Genomic DNA, 19,437 nt, shown 5'->3' on the forward strand with positions numbered 1-19,437 from the left:
TGCACACGAATGCGCAGCATGGTGCACGCCTACACGCCACATGGCTTAAAAAGAGACAGTGCACATGCAACGAAGCTGCAGAGGAGTGATGAAGTATGTCTAATGACCAGATTAACAGCAAGGAAGCACAAGCAGAAACCTCTTTAACACAGCTCACGAAAAGTTGTCTTTAATTTGGGATTAAACAAAAGCCTTTTTTCCTGAGGACGTGCATAACCAGTTTTTTTCTATAAACCAGCCAGAAAAAGAAAAAAAAAGGTAACCGAATGAGCATAACTACACAAGGAAAACTGAACTATTAAAGGGATTCAAATACTTGTAATACGAATTTCCTTTCATAATCGTCTAAGTTTGACCAATTGTTCGTTTCTCGGGAGCCACCTAGTGATCCAAATCAGAACTATGACAGCAGCAGGGCCGTCAGCCCCGTGCAGAGCACACAATAGAACATTAAACCTTAGTATTTGATATTGACTGAATTCTAAAAAAAAAAAAATAAATCATAACCGTTTAAGTCACTTACTCCAGTTAGTTTTAAGAAAACTTTCCCCATCAACTTAAAAAAAAATCGCTTAAATTTATACTTAAAAATCAAATCTTAAGTCTTTTAATTCTTCTTTAAAGAACAAAGCCAAAATAACTTTCAGAAAAAGATTTTATTGTAGCAGAAAGCGAATGTGGAACAGGTTTATCAACTGTGTCCTAAAATCTGTAACAATTTCACAATCCAACTCTAGTGGTATGCTGGCGACCCCTGCTGGCCACGTGCCGCTGCAGGAGGGTCATCAGGGCAAAGTACTTAAGACAACTGAACACTAGGTTTCACTAAAAGACAGTTTAATTCCAAAGTGACATCTTTTATTTCAAGTAATAGCATGTTAGGACTGCGCAATAAAATATTCATAATTACACAAAAAAAACGGTTAAATATTTACAGGCAAGAATGCCAAGGATAATAGAGGAAAAAAAAAAGAAAGTGGCGCAAGATACCTGCAGACAAAAACATCCACATGAAGTGATTTCATAGTAAATAGTCGCACAAGCAGATTCTGATAAACCAGCTGCACACAGGTGTTCATGTTCCACACGGCTGTGTTCTGCACGACTGCGCCCTCACATGCAGACCTCAGGCGTGGGCTGCAGAGACAGAGAGGCTCACTGGCGGAGCTCTTCATTGGTGAGGGTTGTGGGTTTCTTGGTGGCGCTCTCGACCACCCAGGAGTGGGACAGGACTCCCTGGATGGGCAGTCTGTGCTTCGGGTTGTGCTTCAGGAGCTTAGCAACCAAGTCTTTGGCTCCGGCTCCGATATTGGCCTGTGTGGGGTAAGTGTACTCCACCTGAATGACAAAGACAGACAACCAGCACAAAGATTTAAAACAGGAAAAACTGGAGCGAGGCCTGCAAATTCAAGTGGGACGAAAAGGGCTCTGAAACTACGGCGCTAATAAATGCTAATTGTTGGGGCATCTAGCCATCCATGCCTTACCCTCGATATCTTGCGGTAGGTCTCCTCGTGACTTTTGGTTTCAAAGGGGGGTTTTCCAACCAGGAACTCGTAGCAAAGGACGCCCAGACTCCACAGATCCACCTTTTCATCGTGAGTTTTCCCCTCAATCATCTCAGGAGGCAAGTAGTCCAGCGTGCCACAGAGTGTGGATCTCCTGAACAGAGAGAAATGTATGAAGTTAGTTTGAAAACTACCATTGATGTAGAGGGGTAAAACAAAAGTTCATGACATCAGAGAGTAAAGCCAAACAAGTGAATCACAAATGTAACTCAAAACATTATTCTTATTCATAATTTAACACTCGGAGTCACTAAAAGCTCTCCATCAAAAAGGTGGAAAACAAAAAGATGCCAAAAACCCATGTGCATACCTGGAGGAGGGAGTGTGAACGGACCAGCCAAAGTCTGCAATCTTTAGCTCACCGTTGGCACCCAGCAACAGGTTCTCTGGTTTTATGTCCCTGTGGATCACCTTCTTGGAGTGGCAGTAGTTGAGTGCATCTGCCAGCTCCATGATGTACTAGTAGAGCACATAAAGCATGGTGAGTAAAACATTTGTTTTTTGACAGCATCCTCATACACACACACACACACCTATCTATCTATCTATCTATCCCACTAATATCTTACATTGAGTACAATTCTACATGTGTAATGTCAAAGTACACATTGTACAAAAGGATCTTAAATGGGCACTTACTGTGGCACTTCTGGCCTCAGGAAAACACCCACAGCGCTGCAGCTCACTGTACAGCTCACCCTTGGGTGCAAACTCCAGGATGAGATAGACACGCGATGAGTCATGGAAGTAACCGTAGAGGCGCAAGATATTCGGGTGCCTGCAGGACAGAGAGGCAGAGGAGCATTCAGAGACATGTTGAAATACCCAGAGGAGAAAAGTAAATGGACAGAACTAAATGAATGCTGCTTTATAGGAGGTCCAGTCAGACAACAAAGGATTTTTTTGGGGTCACAAATGCAACCCCTCTTAGGCCAACCAGGTTTTAATTTAAAATAGAGAAACTAAGCTTGAACCTGCAGGTCTATGAATTACCCAGTTACAAAATACTTTAAACACTCTACACATCTCAGGTTTTTATACTGGCAACACACAAGGACGGCTTAATAGCTCAAGAGAGTGTTCACAGGCTTTATAAAACACCTGTCATCCAGGGGGCAGACAGTCTACCATGCTGTATTAAACAGGGGAACCCAGTCCTGTCATCACTGTTCAGAGAGACTCTAGTCTAGTGCATTGCATACACACCAAACCAACATATTTATATAAACCAATATATTGCTTAAGTATAAGAAAAATGCAATGTGCCATCTTTACTTTTTAAAAGACGAGAGAGAAGAACTACAGAATTAAAGTTTGTCTCGCCAGTGACTCAGAAATCCGGTCGGTAAAAACAGAAGTGCCGACACCTTTGGAGTTTTAAGAAGTATGACCACTGTGTCAAATTGCCTTTGGTCAGCGCCACTACAGTCAGAATTCCTATTTGGCGCAATATTGCATAATTTGACTGACACATTACCTGAGGTGAGACTGGATCTCCACTTCCCTCCTCAGCTGGTGCTCCACCCCGGCCTTCTCCAGCTGCTTCTTGAAGAGCACCTTCAGGGCCAAGATGAACTTACTTTGCCGCTCTCTGGCCAGGTAGACGTTGCCAAATTTACCCTTTCCTAAGGGACGGCCGATGTCAAAGTTCTCCAGGCTCCACCGCTTGCTGTGCGAGCAGAAACATTCAGTTACTGACAGTAACAATGAGTCATCTATATGAAAAGAACTCAAACGTAAAATGAATCACTTACTTTGATGCAGAGGCGTTTGGCTCATTCTTGGCAGGTTTGACTGTCAACAAAAAATATTTTAGCATCCCAAAAAATAATAATTCACAATTGCTTAGTTTGTCTGACTTTGTATTATGCTTACTTTGTAGCTTCTCCAGGTTTGCCGGTTCCGATGGTGGTTTCGCCGGCTCCAGGTTTACCTTGGGGACATTCGTCTTTGGTTGGATTTGTTGAGAAACACGTTTGGGCTGCGGCACACAGTTTCCATTCGGAGTAGCAGGATTCACATTCTGATCAGAGGGGTGCGCAGACTTGACAGCAACCGAGACATGCGATGCTGGTTTCTGGTGAGTCATAGGCCGCTGAACGCGCTGGGGTCCATTCGACACACCTAGAACTCGCTGGTGTGGCGTTTGTGTAACCAAAGACATCTGTGACTGCTGCGACACAGGAATCCGCTTTGGGCCATCGCCGGTTGTCTGCAAGCAAAGAAAATCCCCAAACACTGAATAAAAAAAGATAAGCATTTTTTCTGGATGTGCTCTTATATTAACTGGGATTCCTGAACCCAAATGATGTTATAGAAACACTTTCAGCCATGTTTGGGATTCTGCCTGTGTGTGCGTATCTACTCATAGCTGTGTGTCAGGTGTTTACATCTTAGACTTGTGTGCAGACTGTGTGAGGCCACTTCAAAGCAAAGTTGAAAGCTCAACACATCAATATATATGTGACAGCGATTTTATATTCATTAGCTTTATGGTGATATTGTGCATTACCTTCACATCATGCCTTTGAAGTTTCATGTCCTTTGTCAGCTTGAGTCTGGCCGAAGAGTCCATAATCTGAGAAAGGGGTAAACGTAGAGTATAATTTAAACATTGTAGCCCCTCTGTCATTTTGCTTTTATTTTCAATGTGTACACATGACATCTATTGCACTGCTGTCCATCCGGGGAGCGGGATCCTCCTCTGTTGCTCTGCCTAAGGGTTCTTCCCCTTATTTTCCGGGGGAGTTTTTGCTGTCCTGATGTGAGGTCCCGGGACAGAGGATGTCGTATGTGTACAGATTGTAAAGCCCTCTGAGTGAGATTTGTAATTTTGGACAATACAAACTAACTGAATGTTATTAAACTTTGGCTCCATTGTCTCAACTTTAACACGGACATCAGCGTTATTACCACACACGTTGTGTAACGTATCACAGATGGTGCCTCTACTTACACACCATTTATTAACGAAAACGTGAAAGAATTGAAAAACACAAAAAGTATAAACCGCAGTTTCAGCTGTCGCGAGACGACCGTAACATCGCGATACAGACGGGAACTTTAGGCTTGAGCTAACGGTAGCTTTTTGGTAACCACTGGACCAAACACAAGTCTACTGAAAACATTACTTACCTAAATGTCGTATTGCACAATGACCGGGAGCAACTGAGCGATAATTAATCCAGATGTTAAACCAAGAGTAACGTTAGCTCTCGAGCAGCGAGCTGTAACGTCACCGCTAGCTAGCAGGGACGTCGGGTCGACCACATCAATATTTAGTGTCACGCTAGCGCAGTACAACTCCTCTTAAAAGACAGCTCGGTGTCGTAAGAAGGTAAGTGCTGATTCTTATGGATCAAACCGAACTATAACCATTCCCGGATTCAACTTCAAAATGTTGCTCCCTTGCACGCTTCCCCAACACAGCGCTTCGCTAGTTTGACTTCAATTTCAAACGTCCCTCTGTTCAAAACCTTTAAACGCAGCACAGCCACTGATTGGCTGAGAGAATGCCCAGTGCTATCTCGCCATTGGTTGATTTTAAAGGGTGTAGCGTGACGTCAGAGAAAGTCATCCAAACCAGCAGAGGGCAGCAGCGGACAAATCAAACCAACGTACACCCTTTATGAACTACACACATCTCATTTGCACGTGAAACCTGCCCGTCTTCAGTGGTGGAAGACTTATTCAGATCATATAGATCCTTTTTATAGTTGATTACAAAATTGGCTATTGCTTCATTCAGTCTGCCTCCTAAGCAACAACTTCATTAATCTTTTCAAAAAACATTTTGTTTGATGTCTGGAATGAAGATAATCTTAAAGTCGGAGTAATAAATCCACAAAATGCTCATTTAACTCCAAAAATCTACTTTTTCTTTGAATTGCAATTTGTGTAGGTAATAAAAACAATGTTAAAAGTTGAACCTTTCTCAGGATCTTTACTCTGAGTTGCCAGTTAGATGGACATTATTTATTTAAATTAAAATACAACCAGGCATAAGACTTTCAATAAATCGTACCTGTGTTACGCTTATACATAAAATAGTAGGCTACTTCGTTATAACTAACGTTATTTTGATGAGTATTGGCGTGTTTTTGCTTATTTTCAACCACCTGACATCAACCTTTCCCCTCTGGGTATGTCACTGAGAAGTTAAGCTTTCCGCCATTGTTTTTATTTGACTAATTCGACATGTTATTTTTTCAACAGCCATAGGTGTATGGTCTTAAACTCAAATATATATTTTTTTGACGGCAATATTGTAGGTTACAACATAATTGACAAAAGCAAAACAAAATGCACTCAACAGCCCCTGTCATCTACATAGACACATGTTTCTGCACATAAAGAAAAAACGTAGGACACAGATCATACAGTAAATAACTTTATTTTCAACTATTCACTTCACACTTTCTTTTCCCAGTCTGTAACTTGAAAAACAAGCACATATAGTTAACATTGGCCCAACCTTTTCAACAAGATGGCATTACATAATCAATATATATTTTTTATATATATATTTTTTTTCCACTCGTCTACAATTTGGCCAAAGTGTGGCAGCAGAACTCTTGAATTAAAGTGAGTTAGAAGATTGCAGTTTACTGGTCCATATCTGCTGATGGTGTTTCAGTGTGTAGCCTCTGACTATATAGAGAAGCACAGCACACATATTATACCTTCCCACCCTGAAGGTAACAATTCCTTTTGAAAGGCAGTCATTGACTGAACCTCCCAAAGGCAGAATCGTATGCACTGACCAGAGTAAGCTTTCACACAGACCCTTTTGCGACTTGAAAATACATAAATTAGATAAATATCCACTCTATATGAGATATATGATAACTTATATAGAAGTCTAACTAAAAAAGAGAGAATTTATCTTTCTGAATACATTTGTTTAACATATTTTTATTTTATTATCACATTCTGCAGTTGGTGAAACCGTTTCTTTTAACATGCACCCAGACAAAATGCACACATTGCAATTTCAAAATAAGCATGTGATGTCACATTTCTCAATGTTCAACCCAAGTTGAAACTCACTACTTCTGTAAATACATATTCCTGTTACAGGAAAAAAAAAATAGAGACACTAAATCTTTCAGCATCATCACACTGCTGTCTTTTATATAAAGAAAGACCTCCTCAAATACAATGTGTCAATCAAACAAACATTCACAGATCGTCACACGTGTAGCAGCTTTTCATTGTTAGCATGTATTGTTTCGTAAGTGCAAATAAAAGTCAATGCAAAGGTCTCAGCTCTCACGCTGTTATAACGGAGGAACAGTAGTATGAATACAACTATTTGAGTTCAGCAAACATATCCAGGTAGTGAAACTGAAAACGTAACAAAAGTATCTGCACATCTTTCTTATTTATATCAGTTATAGGAACGCAGCATTTGAGAAGGTCTTCTACGTTTCTGCAAAAACATTAAAATATACCATGATCCCTTCATTTCACTTAAATAACATTAGTTATCACTATAATAACAAAATACAGTCTATATTCAGGCGTACAGATGTCGCCTGGTGCAATCTTTTCATTACTGAGGTCCCGCATGAAAACATTGTTGGAGATGGCTCTCTTGCACAAATAAACCGGTGACGGTGAAACATTTCTTTGACATATCACAGTGTCAACCAAACCATTTACTCACATACACTCAAAACCTCTTCCATGTACCCTTGACTTGTATTGCACTTGACTCCTGCCTCAAAAAGATTTGTTTCCTGCCAGCGTGTCTTGACAGCAGCTTTTTTTACTCCCAGTCACCTCTATACGTCTCATTATAACCGTTGTTCTTTCAACTGTCGCTGTAAAAAACAGAGTCTATTCCAAAGGAAACTTCTGAGGTAAAAGCGGACACAAAGAGGTGCGTCTGCTTTGGTACTTTCCATGTTTTCAGCTCATCCAGTGCCTTGGTTACTTCTTAGCTTCATGTTTTTAAACCCACAGATAACAGTGGTGTTTAAACTTGTCCCAGAGTCTCTTATCACTGCGGTCCTGCCAGGCAGCATCCCCTAAAGACGCTCCACCGAATCACATTATGTTGCCGTGTGCTGTTAAAAAAAAATATTTATCTAATGTAGATAGTAAAAGTATATGAATTGGATGAACTCCAGAGCACCGAAACAGCACCAGGGCCGCGTGCGGGTGTCATTTCTCAGTGACCGCAGCAGCCAAAGGGACTCGCATGGTCCCGCGCGCTGTGGCTGCCAGCTCCTCGATCTCTGCATTCAGTCGCCTGATTACCCACTCCATGGCTTCACGGCCCTGATAAAGAACAAACAAATCAATGAAAAATGAGTCCACGACGAGGACGGGGAAATTAAGAGAATGACATCAAGCTGAAGAGTTGGAAAGGACGAGAATGACCTGTTGCCATGAAAAGAAATTTGAGGAAAGATCATCTGAAAGCGTGCTCCTTATTCCCATCATATGTATTTAAATACTCAATAATAATATTAGTCATTACAATTGTTGCTTTTGTCCAAGTTTTGTGTTTTTCTGTAAGTAGTAAAACAAATAGTCCACATCATAAAGTGCAGGACCCAAACAATATTCCATCTAGAAGTGTACTTTAACATTTGTCATTTTGGGAACTATCAGAAAAGGGTCTCATGCATGTTTTGGGTCCCACTTTAAAAAATTTTAAAAAAAAGCCTTCTCGGGATATCTGACCTTTCCAGCGTTCGCAGAGATGGAGCTGGCCAATACTCCCTCCAGGTAACTGCTCAGGCTGACTCCTTTCACAGAGATGATCGCTTCCTGGGTCAATATTGTTCTAGAGTTCAGAGAGGTTAAAAGAAAGTCCTGAATGCTTCAGAAATGTATGATTCATGAAAATCCCTGCTATGTTAAAAACGAAAAACCTACTTCTCTTTGTCCTCAGGGTGTGGTTTGTATGTTAACTTTTCATCCACAGACACCAGGTTTGTGAAAGTGATCTGCAGAGGAATAATATCACAAAAGACAAACGAATGTGAAGATAAATTGACTTGTGCCCGTATCACAGCTCACAGCGAGAGGTTTCACAACCGCGTAAACAAACTTGAATTGTTGAAAAGTTGCCAGAACATCGATCAAGCCGTGAACCTGTGGAACAACCAAGACTTCATTCCAGAGATAGAACGCAATGAGCTCGCATGTGTTCAGACAAATGGGTGGCCCGAAAAGGTGGATCTAGACGGGTGTATACACATCTTAAAAAGACCATGCTTTGTGACCAGGTGAACAGGTTGCATTAGCAACGCTAACACACTGATGGTGAAATCTCAACGTTCACCCGAGGGTGCCAGCAGAGGAGGGGGCGTCGCGTCATAAGTACTCACATTTGAAGACTGAAGTTCGAAAATCTTCTCTTTGGGATCCACAACCGAGTGCTCCTGAACGTACGTGTATGTTCGTGCGCTACCAATGATCTGAGGGCAAAGATAGAAACACACTTTACTACAAACTGCAGACTTTTTTTCAACTTTTTTTAAATGGCGCCTTTAGTTACTTATTCCTTTATTTTCCCCACACTGAACATCCTGCACCGTATTCATCCACAAATCATCTGTCGTCTTTTCAGCTTATTCTTAATGACAATGTCATTTAAAAGAAAATTCACTAAAAGTTACTTCATCAGTGGAAACACACCAGTGCCAGCACTCTGAAATTGTCCTGCTCACGCTTAAACACTCCTTGAATTGAACAAATTAATGAATTTATTCTCCTGTGACTTTAATCTAAAATGACATTATTATTGTATCTGTTTCATTTTGTGTGTGTAATTCCCATTCAGCAACTTCAGGCAGACCTCGGGCTACAAGTGGCATCTTTTAGGTGCAGTTTCACCTAAATTATTATTAAAATAATGACTTAGATCGCTATGAATCTGATGTGCCACCCTACTTTTATAAGAGGATCTATTCAACTAGCTTGAGCCGCAATGAAATACAGGAGTTTTCTGTCATTGATCAAAAGACGAGTTATTTTCGTAGTTTATTTGAAGATTCGTGGTCATATTTGTCATTCATCACCTTATCATATGTTGGTCGTCAGTACAAAGGTAAACCAATGTCAAAGGAAGATGTCTTCATGATACCTCCGGTTTCAACGCACACACACTGGCTCAAGGGAGATTTGTTTTGAGACAATCTGATTATAGGTTGCGTTAATATCCATCACTGGGACAGGCTATGTCATAGACTGTCCTTGGAATTAAAGGGGCTATTCATAGATGTTGTCTCAGACGACAACCCCATCCTAGAAAAAGGTCAAAGCTAAACAACAGCAGCTGATCAGCCAGTGTTTACAGAGGCTACAACTTTATATGATCTTAGTCATTAGTGAATTCAGAAAGTCTACAGACACTGTGGGAAGTTCAAACGGCATGTTGCAGAAATCCCGAGGCCTTCTGTCACTGCCTTTTATTCTAGTAGTGACCTCTAGTTTAAGCCGGTCAGACAGAGAAGGAAAGTTACATCACATGGTGTCAAGGGTTTCACCTCAGCTATGAAAGAAAGGACATTGTACAACACGAGCCGTGGTACTTAGCCACAAACTCGCCGCTTGCCTCCATTCAGCAAAGCAGGTCTGCTGCTGTTCCTGGACAGAAATAGCCTGCGGGCTTAATGTCGTGCTCACAGGCTGGAAAGCATTAACCTGCACAATCTCTGGTACATAACACACTATTACCCCGAGCACATACTTGCAGATCAGGTAATGTGTTTTTCCACTCAGAGTCGCGTGTGTACATTTTCAGTGTGACCAAAGCAGTTCCGCTACGAGGCTGCAGCAGCAACACATTTGACGACGACGCTCGACAGCAGGCCAGTTTTGAAAACTCACAGCTTTCACTATGGATGGAAGACCCCACTCTGTGCCCAGCAGTCTTTTACTGTGGAGGCGTCCCTGTTTGTCGATGCTTCTGTCCAAAACATCCACTCCGATCACACTGGGGTTCATAGGGTTGGGATATTTCTGCATAGCAGCCTTGGTCACTGTCTCCCAAGGATGGCTGTTGAAGGAAAGCCAACAAATACTATTGAAGCATTGCAATAACAAAAAGCCTGCAAATACACACACTGACTAAATGATGATCTGATAGTGAGTTACTCTTCTTATAAACATGTCTTTAGGATTAAAAGTGGAAACAAAAATTGATATTCAACTGAACTTACTTTTGATATTTTCATGATAAAACTTGATATCATACATTCTCAGTTTTTAAACAAAATGCTTATGTGCAGTCGTGGAAGGTAACTATTTAACTATGGTCTCTATACGCAAGTACAATTTTGAAGTACATTTCACTTCGGTCTCGTTATTTCATAGTACTTTGAGCTATCTACTCCACTACATTTCAGAGGGAAATATTGTAGGCTAGTTTTTGCTCCTTTACATTTAACATATATGATCAAATTATTTAAAAAATCATGCATTGGTACCGATTAAACTATATGCGATATGTATATAGTTCAAATTTGACCAACTACTGCAGTAAAATGCTAATTTCACAATAAAGCATCAGTGGTAATAAGCCATTAATAAAAGCATACCACTTACAGGGACCATTTGCATGCACTAACGCACACGCACCGACGTAACCCAGTGACGCAATCAGGCGGAAAAAAAAAATGTAGGGGGAAAGTTCACGCGCCAGAGGGGCCGGTCCTGACCGTCAGATGACGCAATTTGACAGCTTGTCATTTATTCACCATAGATGCGGTTCTACGTTCATTTTGTGAATGTAGCGTTGTGCAATTTGTGAGTGTGTGTGTGTGTGCGTGCCTTTTTAAACAATGTTTCGTTCATAGAAACAGACACTGACTGCAATTACATGGGGGGGGGGGGGGGGGGGGGGGGGGGGGGGGGGGGGGGGGACATGTCGTAATGTAAACGTTAGCTTCTACAAAGAACATTCAAGCCAGTAACACTCAGGTTATAATAAGCAGCTTTTTTTAAATGAGAGTTAACCGGATTAAACACGAAGCCAGTTGACGTTACTTAACTGCCTGATAATGAACCTCTGACTATCACTGAACACATCGCCGGAATAAATGTTTTTAATAAAGAAGCTATTGAGCTACTTACTTGAATATGTGCTCTGATGCCCAGATCTTCATTGTTTAACGTTAAGTGGCTGACAGATGTCGGGGTCGTGGCGTGGGTAAGCCGGTTGGACTGACTGAAATCAGTGGGACGCGTTCAAAGACATCTGCAAGTCTCCTCCCACTGTACCACGCTCACTCACGTGGGCTGTATGGGCTACGCACTTGCCCCATTCAACATGCCGCATGAGTCCAGTGACGCGGGGGACAGCTGGATGCAGTGTGTAGTGTGTACAACTCCACAGTGGATACAGCACAGGAAATCACGTGGTTATCGCTCCCCTTCACCTTCAGCATGCAGCCTATTTAATAGTAAGCGGTGTAACCTGCAGTATCCAAAAAGACAGTCAAACCAGCCCGCAAGGTTTTTTTTTCGGTACGCGTAGAAGCGTTTACGAACTGACTTCAAAATAAGAGCAAACTTCCGGTCAACGTGATAGTCAGGCAATACGCCTTTAAATACAGATACAGTAATACATTAAACTAAATGAATGAATGACAAACCATGAATTTTATGAATGATGAATACAAGAAAATAGGAAGGAACCTCATCCAATATGTGGACATTCTGGTGTTGAATTTCAAACTAAAAGCTCTCGAAAATCACATTCATGAGCAAATGTGGCTCTAATTTCAGATTAGATTTAAAAGGAAATGGTGAATAGTTACAAACTAATTTCACTTCATGATAATGGTAGACTAATTGTCCATCAGAGACAATCAAGACATTCTGATGTTGAATTACAAAATAAAAGACCTTCAAAATCACCTTCATGAGCTAACTTCAAATCAGTTCATGAGACAATTTACGTCTAATTTCAGATCAGATTTAAAACGGAAATGGTCTATAGTTAGAACGTAATTTCACTTCTGATTTATCGTAAACCACCTCAAGATGTCCCTCAGAGACAATCAAGACATTCTGATGTATGAATTCAAAATGAAAGCCCGTCAAAATCTCCTTAATGAGCTGACTTCAAATCAATTCATGAGCCAATATATGTCTAGTATAGAAAACAAGCTGTAATACACAGCAATGTGCCATCAGTGTCTGATATAATATAAACATCATCACAAATCATCACAAAAATTTTGGAAATTAGTGTTTGGTAGATTGTTTCTGTTGTAACAATGCATCTTGGGAATACATTTTGTACTGTTGGAAAGCCTGTTTATTTATCTATTAAACGGTCAGCCACGTATACTTTCTCCATTTTATTTATATAAACATGTAATATTACGAGTATCAATACTTAACAGTAATAACAGTAATGCCTTTAAATCAAATGAAAATCCAAAATATATTAAATTATAATTTGCACAATATTTATTGTATATAAAGTCATACATTGTCAGATTTTTTTAACAATATCAGAAATATTATGATGTTTTAATATAAAGACATACTTAGAAGGTTTGTTTTGTGCTACTCAGTAAATAAACAGTATAACTACTGTACATACAGTTTACATGAACACACTGTCTTCTATGTGACAAATTAAAGCTTTTAGAATGATTATTTCTCGTTCAGCCTGAACCTTCTTGATTTCTGAGCAGATGCAAAAAGCTGCTGACAGCTTCCTGTGTGTGTCTACTTTTGTCTCATTTTACAACTGGCTGAGTGACCAGCCATCACTTCTCTCTCTCTCTCTCTTCATTTTACAAAGAGCATCCAGTAATCCGCCTTTTATTTTTTGTACATAGTGTTTATTAATTTACCTATGTTGTTTTTAGCCATTTTCTCATGTGTTTGTCATACTGTATTTGTGCTGTTTGTGTCACTTGTCTGGACTGTGCTACTGCCTCTTGGCCAGATCATCATTGTAAATGAGAATTGGTTCTCAAATGATTTTACCTGGTTAAATAAAGGTCTAATAATAATAATGAATATAACATGATTGTAAGTCGCTTTGGATGAAAGCGTCAGCTAAATGACATGTAATGTAATGTAAAGGGAGTGTAATATCTCTGCTTCCCTCAGTGCTTAAAGCTGACTGCAGTCAAGCCTCCGACAAACACAGTCAAGGCATCCTGCACGTTTTCTTTCAGGTATACGCGTATATATGTACTCTGCATTACAGGAAGTCAGTTAAAAGTGCGGGCTGTCTTGATTGTGTCTTTTGAAGTGGAGGCTTGACTGCAGTATTATGGGCATATCGGCCATTTAACCTTGGATGTTACACAATTCAGCTCAGTGAAGGTTGAAAGTTCTCTGCAACCTTGAATGAATGAAAGATCAACACATAAAGGTCAAATCGTGACGCTCGATTAAGGACAAATCGTAGGCAGTGCTCTAGTTTTCCACTGTGGGCTTTTAAGTTGCGATGTTTAACAGATTATTTGGTTGGACTCTTTGCAGCTCTTAACACCTGCACGAAGAGAGTGTCGTTTCTATGACACAAGTTGCAAAAATACACCACAATGACTTTCAAACAACTGAATCTGAAAGGTATTGAGTTTATTGACAGGATAGCAAAAGCAGAAAAAAACTGATGCAGATATGTGTGTTTTTGTGAGGTACTTAATTACTTAATTTTTGTTGTACTTCTTCAGGACAATCACAAGACTTGGGATCATGAGGGGTTGCAAATGCTTAATCTTATAGGGTGACTTGGTCATGAAGGTATAGAGGGCTGTCTGTTGCGTGAGTGCTTGTTTCCTAATTATGCTGTTAACTGGCACCAACAAGTAGTTTATTTAATCTGGGAATGGCAGCTCCTTTGATAAAGTATGTGTATCCATTATACTTGATACACCATTATTATGCTGCTTCTCAGGATCAAATAAATTGGTGCATATTACTCCGATCTATGCAGTAGTAAATTTGAAGACTTCTTTGAAAGAATAAGGTCAAGAAGGGACATAAATTCTTTCCCTTCTTGACCTCAGTGCCTCCTTGTGACTTTAAGTAGATTGGCCTATATAAGGCAATCCTGCTTTAGTCATCTTAACCCATAGTCACTTGTGGGTTACATGCAGTGTTATCTTCTTTTATCCCCATGAGTCTTTAGTGCAGTAGTGCGGACATCTCCACGTCATGTGTGCTTATCTCAAAGTCCAGACACGCTGGCCAAGTTATGTGTAATCTCTATGCCCCAGACTCGTAACAGTTGGCGGAAACTGTGTGACGGCCGTGAACGGTGACGGTGTCACTGTGCTGTCAGAGTAGTGTCCATCACTGCAGCCAAGTTTGGTTATCCAATTTCAGTTCAAATGATAAAACCGAATGAAAAGGAAATGTATTTCTGTGTTTTTTAGTATGTACCCTTAATAACAAATCCTCAATATTTGGTGTTGCTTTTTTTATTACCATCATAACTTATAACCACTCAATGCAACATTTACTTATCAGACAAAAGATATTGGACAAACATTTTGTTCTCCGTTGTTATGGCTGTGGATTATATAGAGCTGGCATAACATCAATTTTTCCATACTGTACATACAAACATTTTCATGATTTTCAAATGTTTACTATAAAAGACAGAACTTCTAAAAAAACAAAAACATTTAAGTATACAGATCATTTGAAGAATACATGAAAGACAATAAGCACTCTCGTTTAAAAATGTCACAACTTCTTTTCTCAAGGCAAGGCTGATTTAAATCAACCATAGGCATAAACTACAACATTTCCTTTTCAGACCAGCCATATGTTTTATACATCCTTCCAAAGTGTCAAACGTACACACCACACTGCATGACCTACTCAACCACAGTCTCTTTGTTCGTTTCAGTAACTGTTTCCAGTTTAACTTCAACTCGAGACTGAACATTTGTTGTCGCTGCTGATGAGGGACCCTCCTCTTCTTCATCCTCTGCTTCCGAATCGCGATCAGTGGTGGCGTCCTGGTACTGCTGGTACTCCGACACCAGGTCGTTGAGGTTGCTCTCTGCCTCAGTGAACTCCATTTCATCCATACCTTCTCCTGTATACCAGTGGAGAAAAGCCTTCCGTCTGAACATCAGGGAGAACTGCTCGCCCACACGGCGGAATATCTCCTGAATTGCCGTGTTGTTGCCGATGAAGGTGGAGGCCATTTTGAGGCCTCGAGGTGGGATGTCACACACAGCGACCTTGAAGTTATGGGGGATCCAGTCTACGAAGTAGTGGCTGTTTTTCTGATGGATTGCAAGCATCTGCTCATCCACCTCTTTGGTGGACATCCGTCCACGGAAGATGCCAGCCACGGTGAGGTAGCGGCCCCTCCTCGGGTCGCACGCTGTCATCATGTTTCGGGCATCGAACATCTGCTGGGTGAGCTCAGGCACCGTGAGGGCTCTATACTGCTGGCTGCCGCGGGCCGTCAGGGGGGCAAAGCCTGACATGAAGAAATGGAGACGAGGGAAAGGCACCATGTTGACAGCCAGCTTCCTCAGGTCCGCGTTGAGCTGTCCAGGGAATCTCAGAGAGGTCGTGACCCCGCTCATGGTCATGCAGACCAAGTGGTTGAGGTCCCCGTATGTCGGCGTGGTCAGTTTCAGCGTGCGGAAGCAGATGTCGTAGAGGGCCTCGTTGTCGATGCAGAAGGTCTCGTCTGTGTTCTCCAGGAGCTGGTGGACTGACAGTGTGGCGTTGTAGGGCTCCACCACCGTGTCGGAGACTTTAGGGGAGGGCATGATGCTGAAGGTGTTCATGATGCGGTCAGGGTACTCCTCTCGGATCTTGTTGATGATGAGGGTTCCCATGCCAGAGCCGGTGCCACCTCCCAGTGAGTGAACCAGCTGAAAGCCCTGCAGGCAATCACAGCTTTCACTCTCGTGCCTCACTCTGTCAATCACCTGCTCCACCAGCTCCGCTCCCTCCGTGTAGTGGCCCTTCGCCCAGTTATTTCCAGCTCCTGAGTTCCCTGTAACACCAAATTAAATACAATAATCTCTCTTGCCAATTGAATTAGTGGAGGGAAAACATGCAACATACTTTGCAGTTATGAAGACATAACAAATAAAAAGACAATGTACAAATTGCACCACTTCACTATAGATTGAACACTGCATTGCATGTACTGTATATGTTGACAATTGTTATGCTTTGACTTTTCTTTGTTTAAATACTCCAATTTAGGAGTAATATGTTTTTATCTTCAGTTTCCATGTTCTTTTATGGGTTGAAATGATCCTCCCCTCTCTCTGATGTATGACACGTCCTCAATACCATTGAATAAAGAACTAGATTGTTGAAAATGCTGAATTTATTTATACACGTGTTGGGAGGCATTTCCAAAGCACCAGCTACGGCTTCTACCACAAGGGTTAATTGTGTCTTTCCTTTTCTACATAATAGTACAAATTGCCATTTTATATCAAAATAAAAGCAAGACAGTCTTGCAGGTATTCCCCAGTATAACTGTTTCCAATATTTGTCTTACCATGGATGAAGTTGTCTGGCCTAAAAAGGGCTCCGATGCGGCTTCCTCTCACACTGTCCATCGTACCGGGCTCCAGGTCAACCAGCAGGGCCCTGGGGACATATTTACCACCTGCAAACAGAATGGAAGTTAATGACTAATATAGTCAGAATGAGCATCCTGAGCATTCATACGTCCTCACTTTGTGTCAAAGTTGGAGAACAGTTTTATTGAAAAAGAACAATTTGTAGGTGATTGGTAAGCAACTATGTTTGTGGAATAAACTGAATAAGTGTATTAACATTATAGCCTATATAGAGTAATCACCTTGTGCCTCATTGAAGTAGACGTTGGCCCTCTCCAGTTGGAGGTCGCTGTCTCCCACGTAGATGCCTGTTGCATTGATCCCATGTTCTTCACTAATCACTTCCCAAAACTAGAAAGAGAACGCCAAAGAGGGAGATAATCATCTCAACAGATTTGAAGTGTTTATTGAGAGACACGTTAGTTTTACACTACTCAACTGTGGGACTTTATATTGTTGTATATGCAGTTGGGCACAAGTATTGGTTGATCTGCATGTACCTCTTCAGTCTGTGTATGACTACAAAATGTTAAAATGCATCTCATTAGTAATCTGTGGCAACTCATGATCTTGTTCCAGATTAAGAATCTCTACACGCTAAAATTATGAAGATGCTTAACAAAATAATAACTGCTGGATTCTCAGACACATTCTCCAGTGTCAAACACCACAATGTGCCTGTCCCTTTAGCTGTGACGATGATACTTTTAAAACATTTTTTTAAAGGTCCCACCCTTACCAGCCTCGCTTTTGGCCTTATCTTTTCCCTGAATGCATCCAGGGTACATACACCCTGTGTCACTCACAACTGTTGATGGCACCATGCAAAGGAACAGGGCTTGTCCAAATGTGCTTCAACATTTTTTATAAATTGTTTACCGTTTACATGTTACCGTGTAGAGCTGATATTCTTAATCTTGTCAGAACAACATCATAAAAGAATATAAATATATTTTTTAATATATTTATTAAATGTAATCGATCACATTGAAACAATTACCTTTTTTTCTGAAATAGCATAACAAAAACACAGGCAATTTTCTTACAAACAGTGACTTCTATCATCTACATTATAACTTTAACAGTGGAATTATATTCTATTACCTTTGAGCCGATCTGGTTGCCACATTGTCCAATTTGCAAATGTACAATTTCACGCATGATGATCGAGCTACAGTAAACAGAGCAGCTGAGGTGTCAGATAGGCTTCAGTTCTCGAACCGGTCTTTTATACACCACCCGAAATGATGTCATCAGTGATGTCAGGGAGTCACCCCTCTCAATAATGTACGAGAGGCTCCTAATACACAATGAACACTCTTAGCACAATGATAATTAACTAAGATTATTTTCATATGGGAGGGTTTGCCATACTTTTATACTCAGTATAAGTTTAGGAAAGCTCTGTGTTTTCCAACATGCCGCCTTATGTTTGTACGTGTCAGTTTGTTTGCACACTGTATTGCATGTAAATGACAAAATAAATTACTGATAATGAAGTTATTAAATTGCATTGATAAGAAATTATAGATAATGGAAAAGGCATTTGGTAATTCCTATTGTGTAAAGCTGTGCAGACATGGTGAGAGAACTTCTTAACATCTCTGGTGTTGATACATCATAAATGAATGGATTATCAACTGATGCAGAGGAAAACAGTTGGTGCAGTGTTGCACAATAAACAAAAACGTTATTATTTTTGGTGATATTGAACTAAAACACATCTCTGAGCGTACCAGCGACCAAGAGCAGGAAGGAAGTGAAGAGAATTCGGTGAATGGAAGTAGTTTGTTTCTCTTGCCAGTGTCAGATAACAGCCTTTTGATTAACTACATTAATATGATCATACTGTACACGCACACACGCACGCACACACACACACACACACACACACACACACACACACACACACACACACACACAAATATCAGCAATGTTGGTCCTATATATGTCTGAAAGGAAGAAATGGTTTGAAATGCAGAGACATTTGATACAATATTGTAATATGACAATGTGCTGCCTTTTCACAGCAGAACTTTGATATTGCACCTATTCTCCTTCCAGATGTTAAATAAACAACGTTTTCCATATTCACCTACTAAATCTGCGTAGTTGTAATAATAATGGTGTAAAAATGGGCAGCAGTTGGGAGATGTGAGAGGCTACCATCTAGAGGACGATTACCAGCATAGCAGGATATCATTGGAACAGTTATCGTTTTATAGATTGGTAAATTGATTTAATTAGTACATTTAAGCATTTTCTTCAGACTCTATCACACTTTTTCTTTTTTTTAATCTTTTATATCTAACATGTGAATAAAGCGG

At 40.6% G+C, this 19,437-nt stretch overlaps 3 protein-coding genes across 3 annotated transcripts; all 3 read right to left on the minus strand.

Annotated features, from left to right (window-relative positions):
- Window positions 1–836: 836 nt before the first annotated feature.
- Window positions 837–5,059, minus strand: aurka (aurora kinase A). Its single transcript, XM_034533741.1, has 9 exons — window positions 4,704–5,059; window positions 4,081–4,146; window positions 3,444–3,780; window positions 3,323–3,362; window positions 3,046–3,237; window positions 2,208–2,346; window positions 1,879–2,027; window positions 1,488–1,662; window positions 837–1,338 (listed from the first exon to the last, which is right to left on the minus strand). The coding sequence occupies exons 2-9, from the start codon at window positions 4,141–4,143 to the stop codon at window positions 1,156–1,158; spliced, it is 1,278 nt and encodes a 425-aa protein (XP_034389632.1). The 5' UTR covers window positions 4,144–4,146; window positions 4,704–5,059; the 3' UTR covers window positions 837–1,155.
- Window positions 5,060–5,945: 886 nt separating this feature from the next.
- LOC117731325 (PRELI domain containing protein 3B-like) lies at window positions 5,946–11,867 on the minus strand. Its single transcript, XM_034533596.1, has 6 exons — window positions 11,661–11,867; window positions 10,416–10,584; window positions 8,912–9,001; window positions 8,457–8,527; window positions 8,262–8,364; window positions 5,946–7,853 (listed from the first exon to the last, which is right to left on the minus strand). Exons 1-6 carry the CDS (start codon window positions 11,690–11,692, stop codon window positions 7,737–7,739), a joined length of 582 nt encoding a protein of 193 aa, XP_034389487.1. The 5' UTR covers window positions 11,693–11,867; the 3' UTR covers window positions 5,946–7,736.
- A 3,097-nt stretch (window positions 11,868–14,964) lies between these two features.
- Window positions 14,965–18,346, minus strand: tubb1 (tubulin, beta 1 class VI). Its single transcript, XM_034532712.1, has 4 exons — window positions 18,215–18,346; window positions 17,353–17,461; window positions 17,047–17,157; window positions 14,965–16,527 (listed from the first exon to the last, which is right to left on the minus strand). Exons 1-4 carry the CDS (start codon window positions 18,269–18,271, stop codon window positions 15,383–15,385), a joined length of 1,422 nt encoding a protein of 473 aa, XP_034388603.1. The 5' UTR covers window positions 18,272–18,346; the 3' UTR covers window positions 14,965–15,382.
- Window positions 18,347–19,437: the final 1,091 nt, after the last annotated feature.

The sequence above is a fragment of the Cyclopterus lumpus genome, chromosome 5, assembly GCF_009769545.1.
Source record: "Cyclopterus lumpus isolate fCycLum1 chromosome 5, fCycLum1.pri, whole genome shotgun sequence".
In the NCBI taxonomy this organism is placed as follows: domain Eukaryota; kingdom Metazoa; phylum Chordata; class Actinopteri; order Perciformes; family Cyclopteridae; genus Cyclopterus; species Cyclopterus lumpus.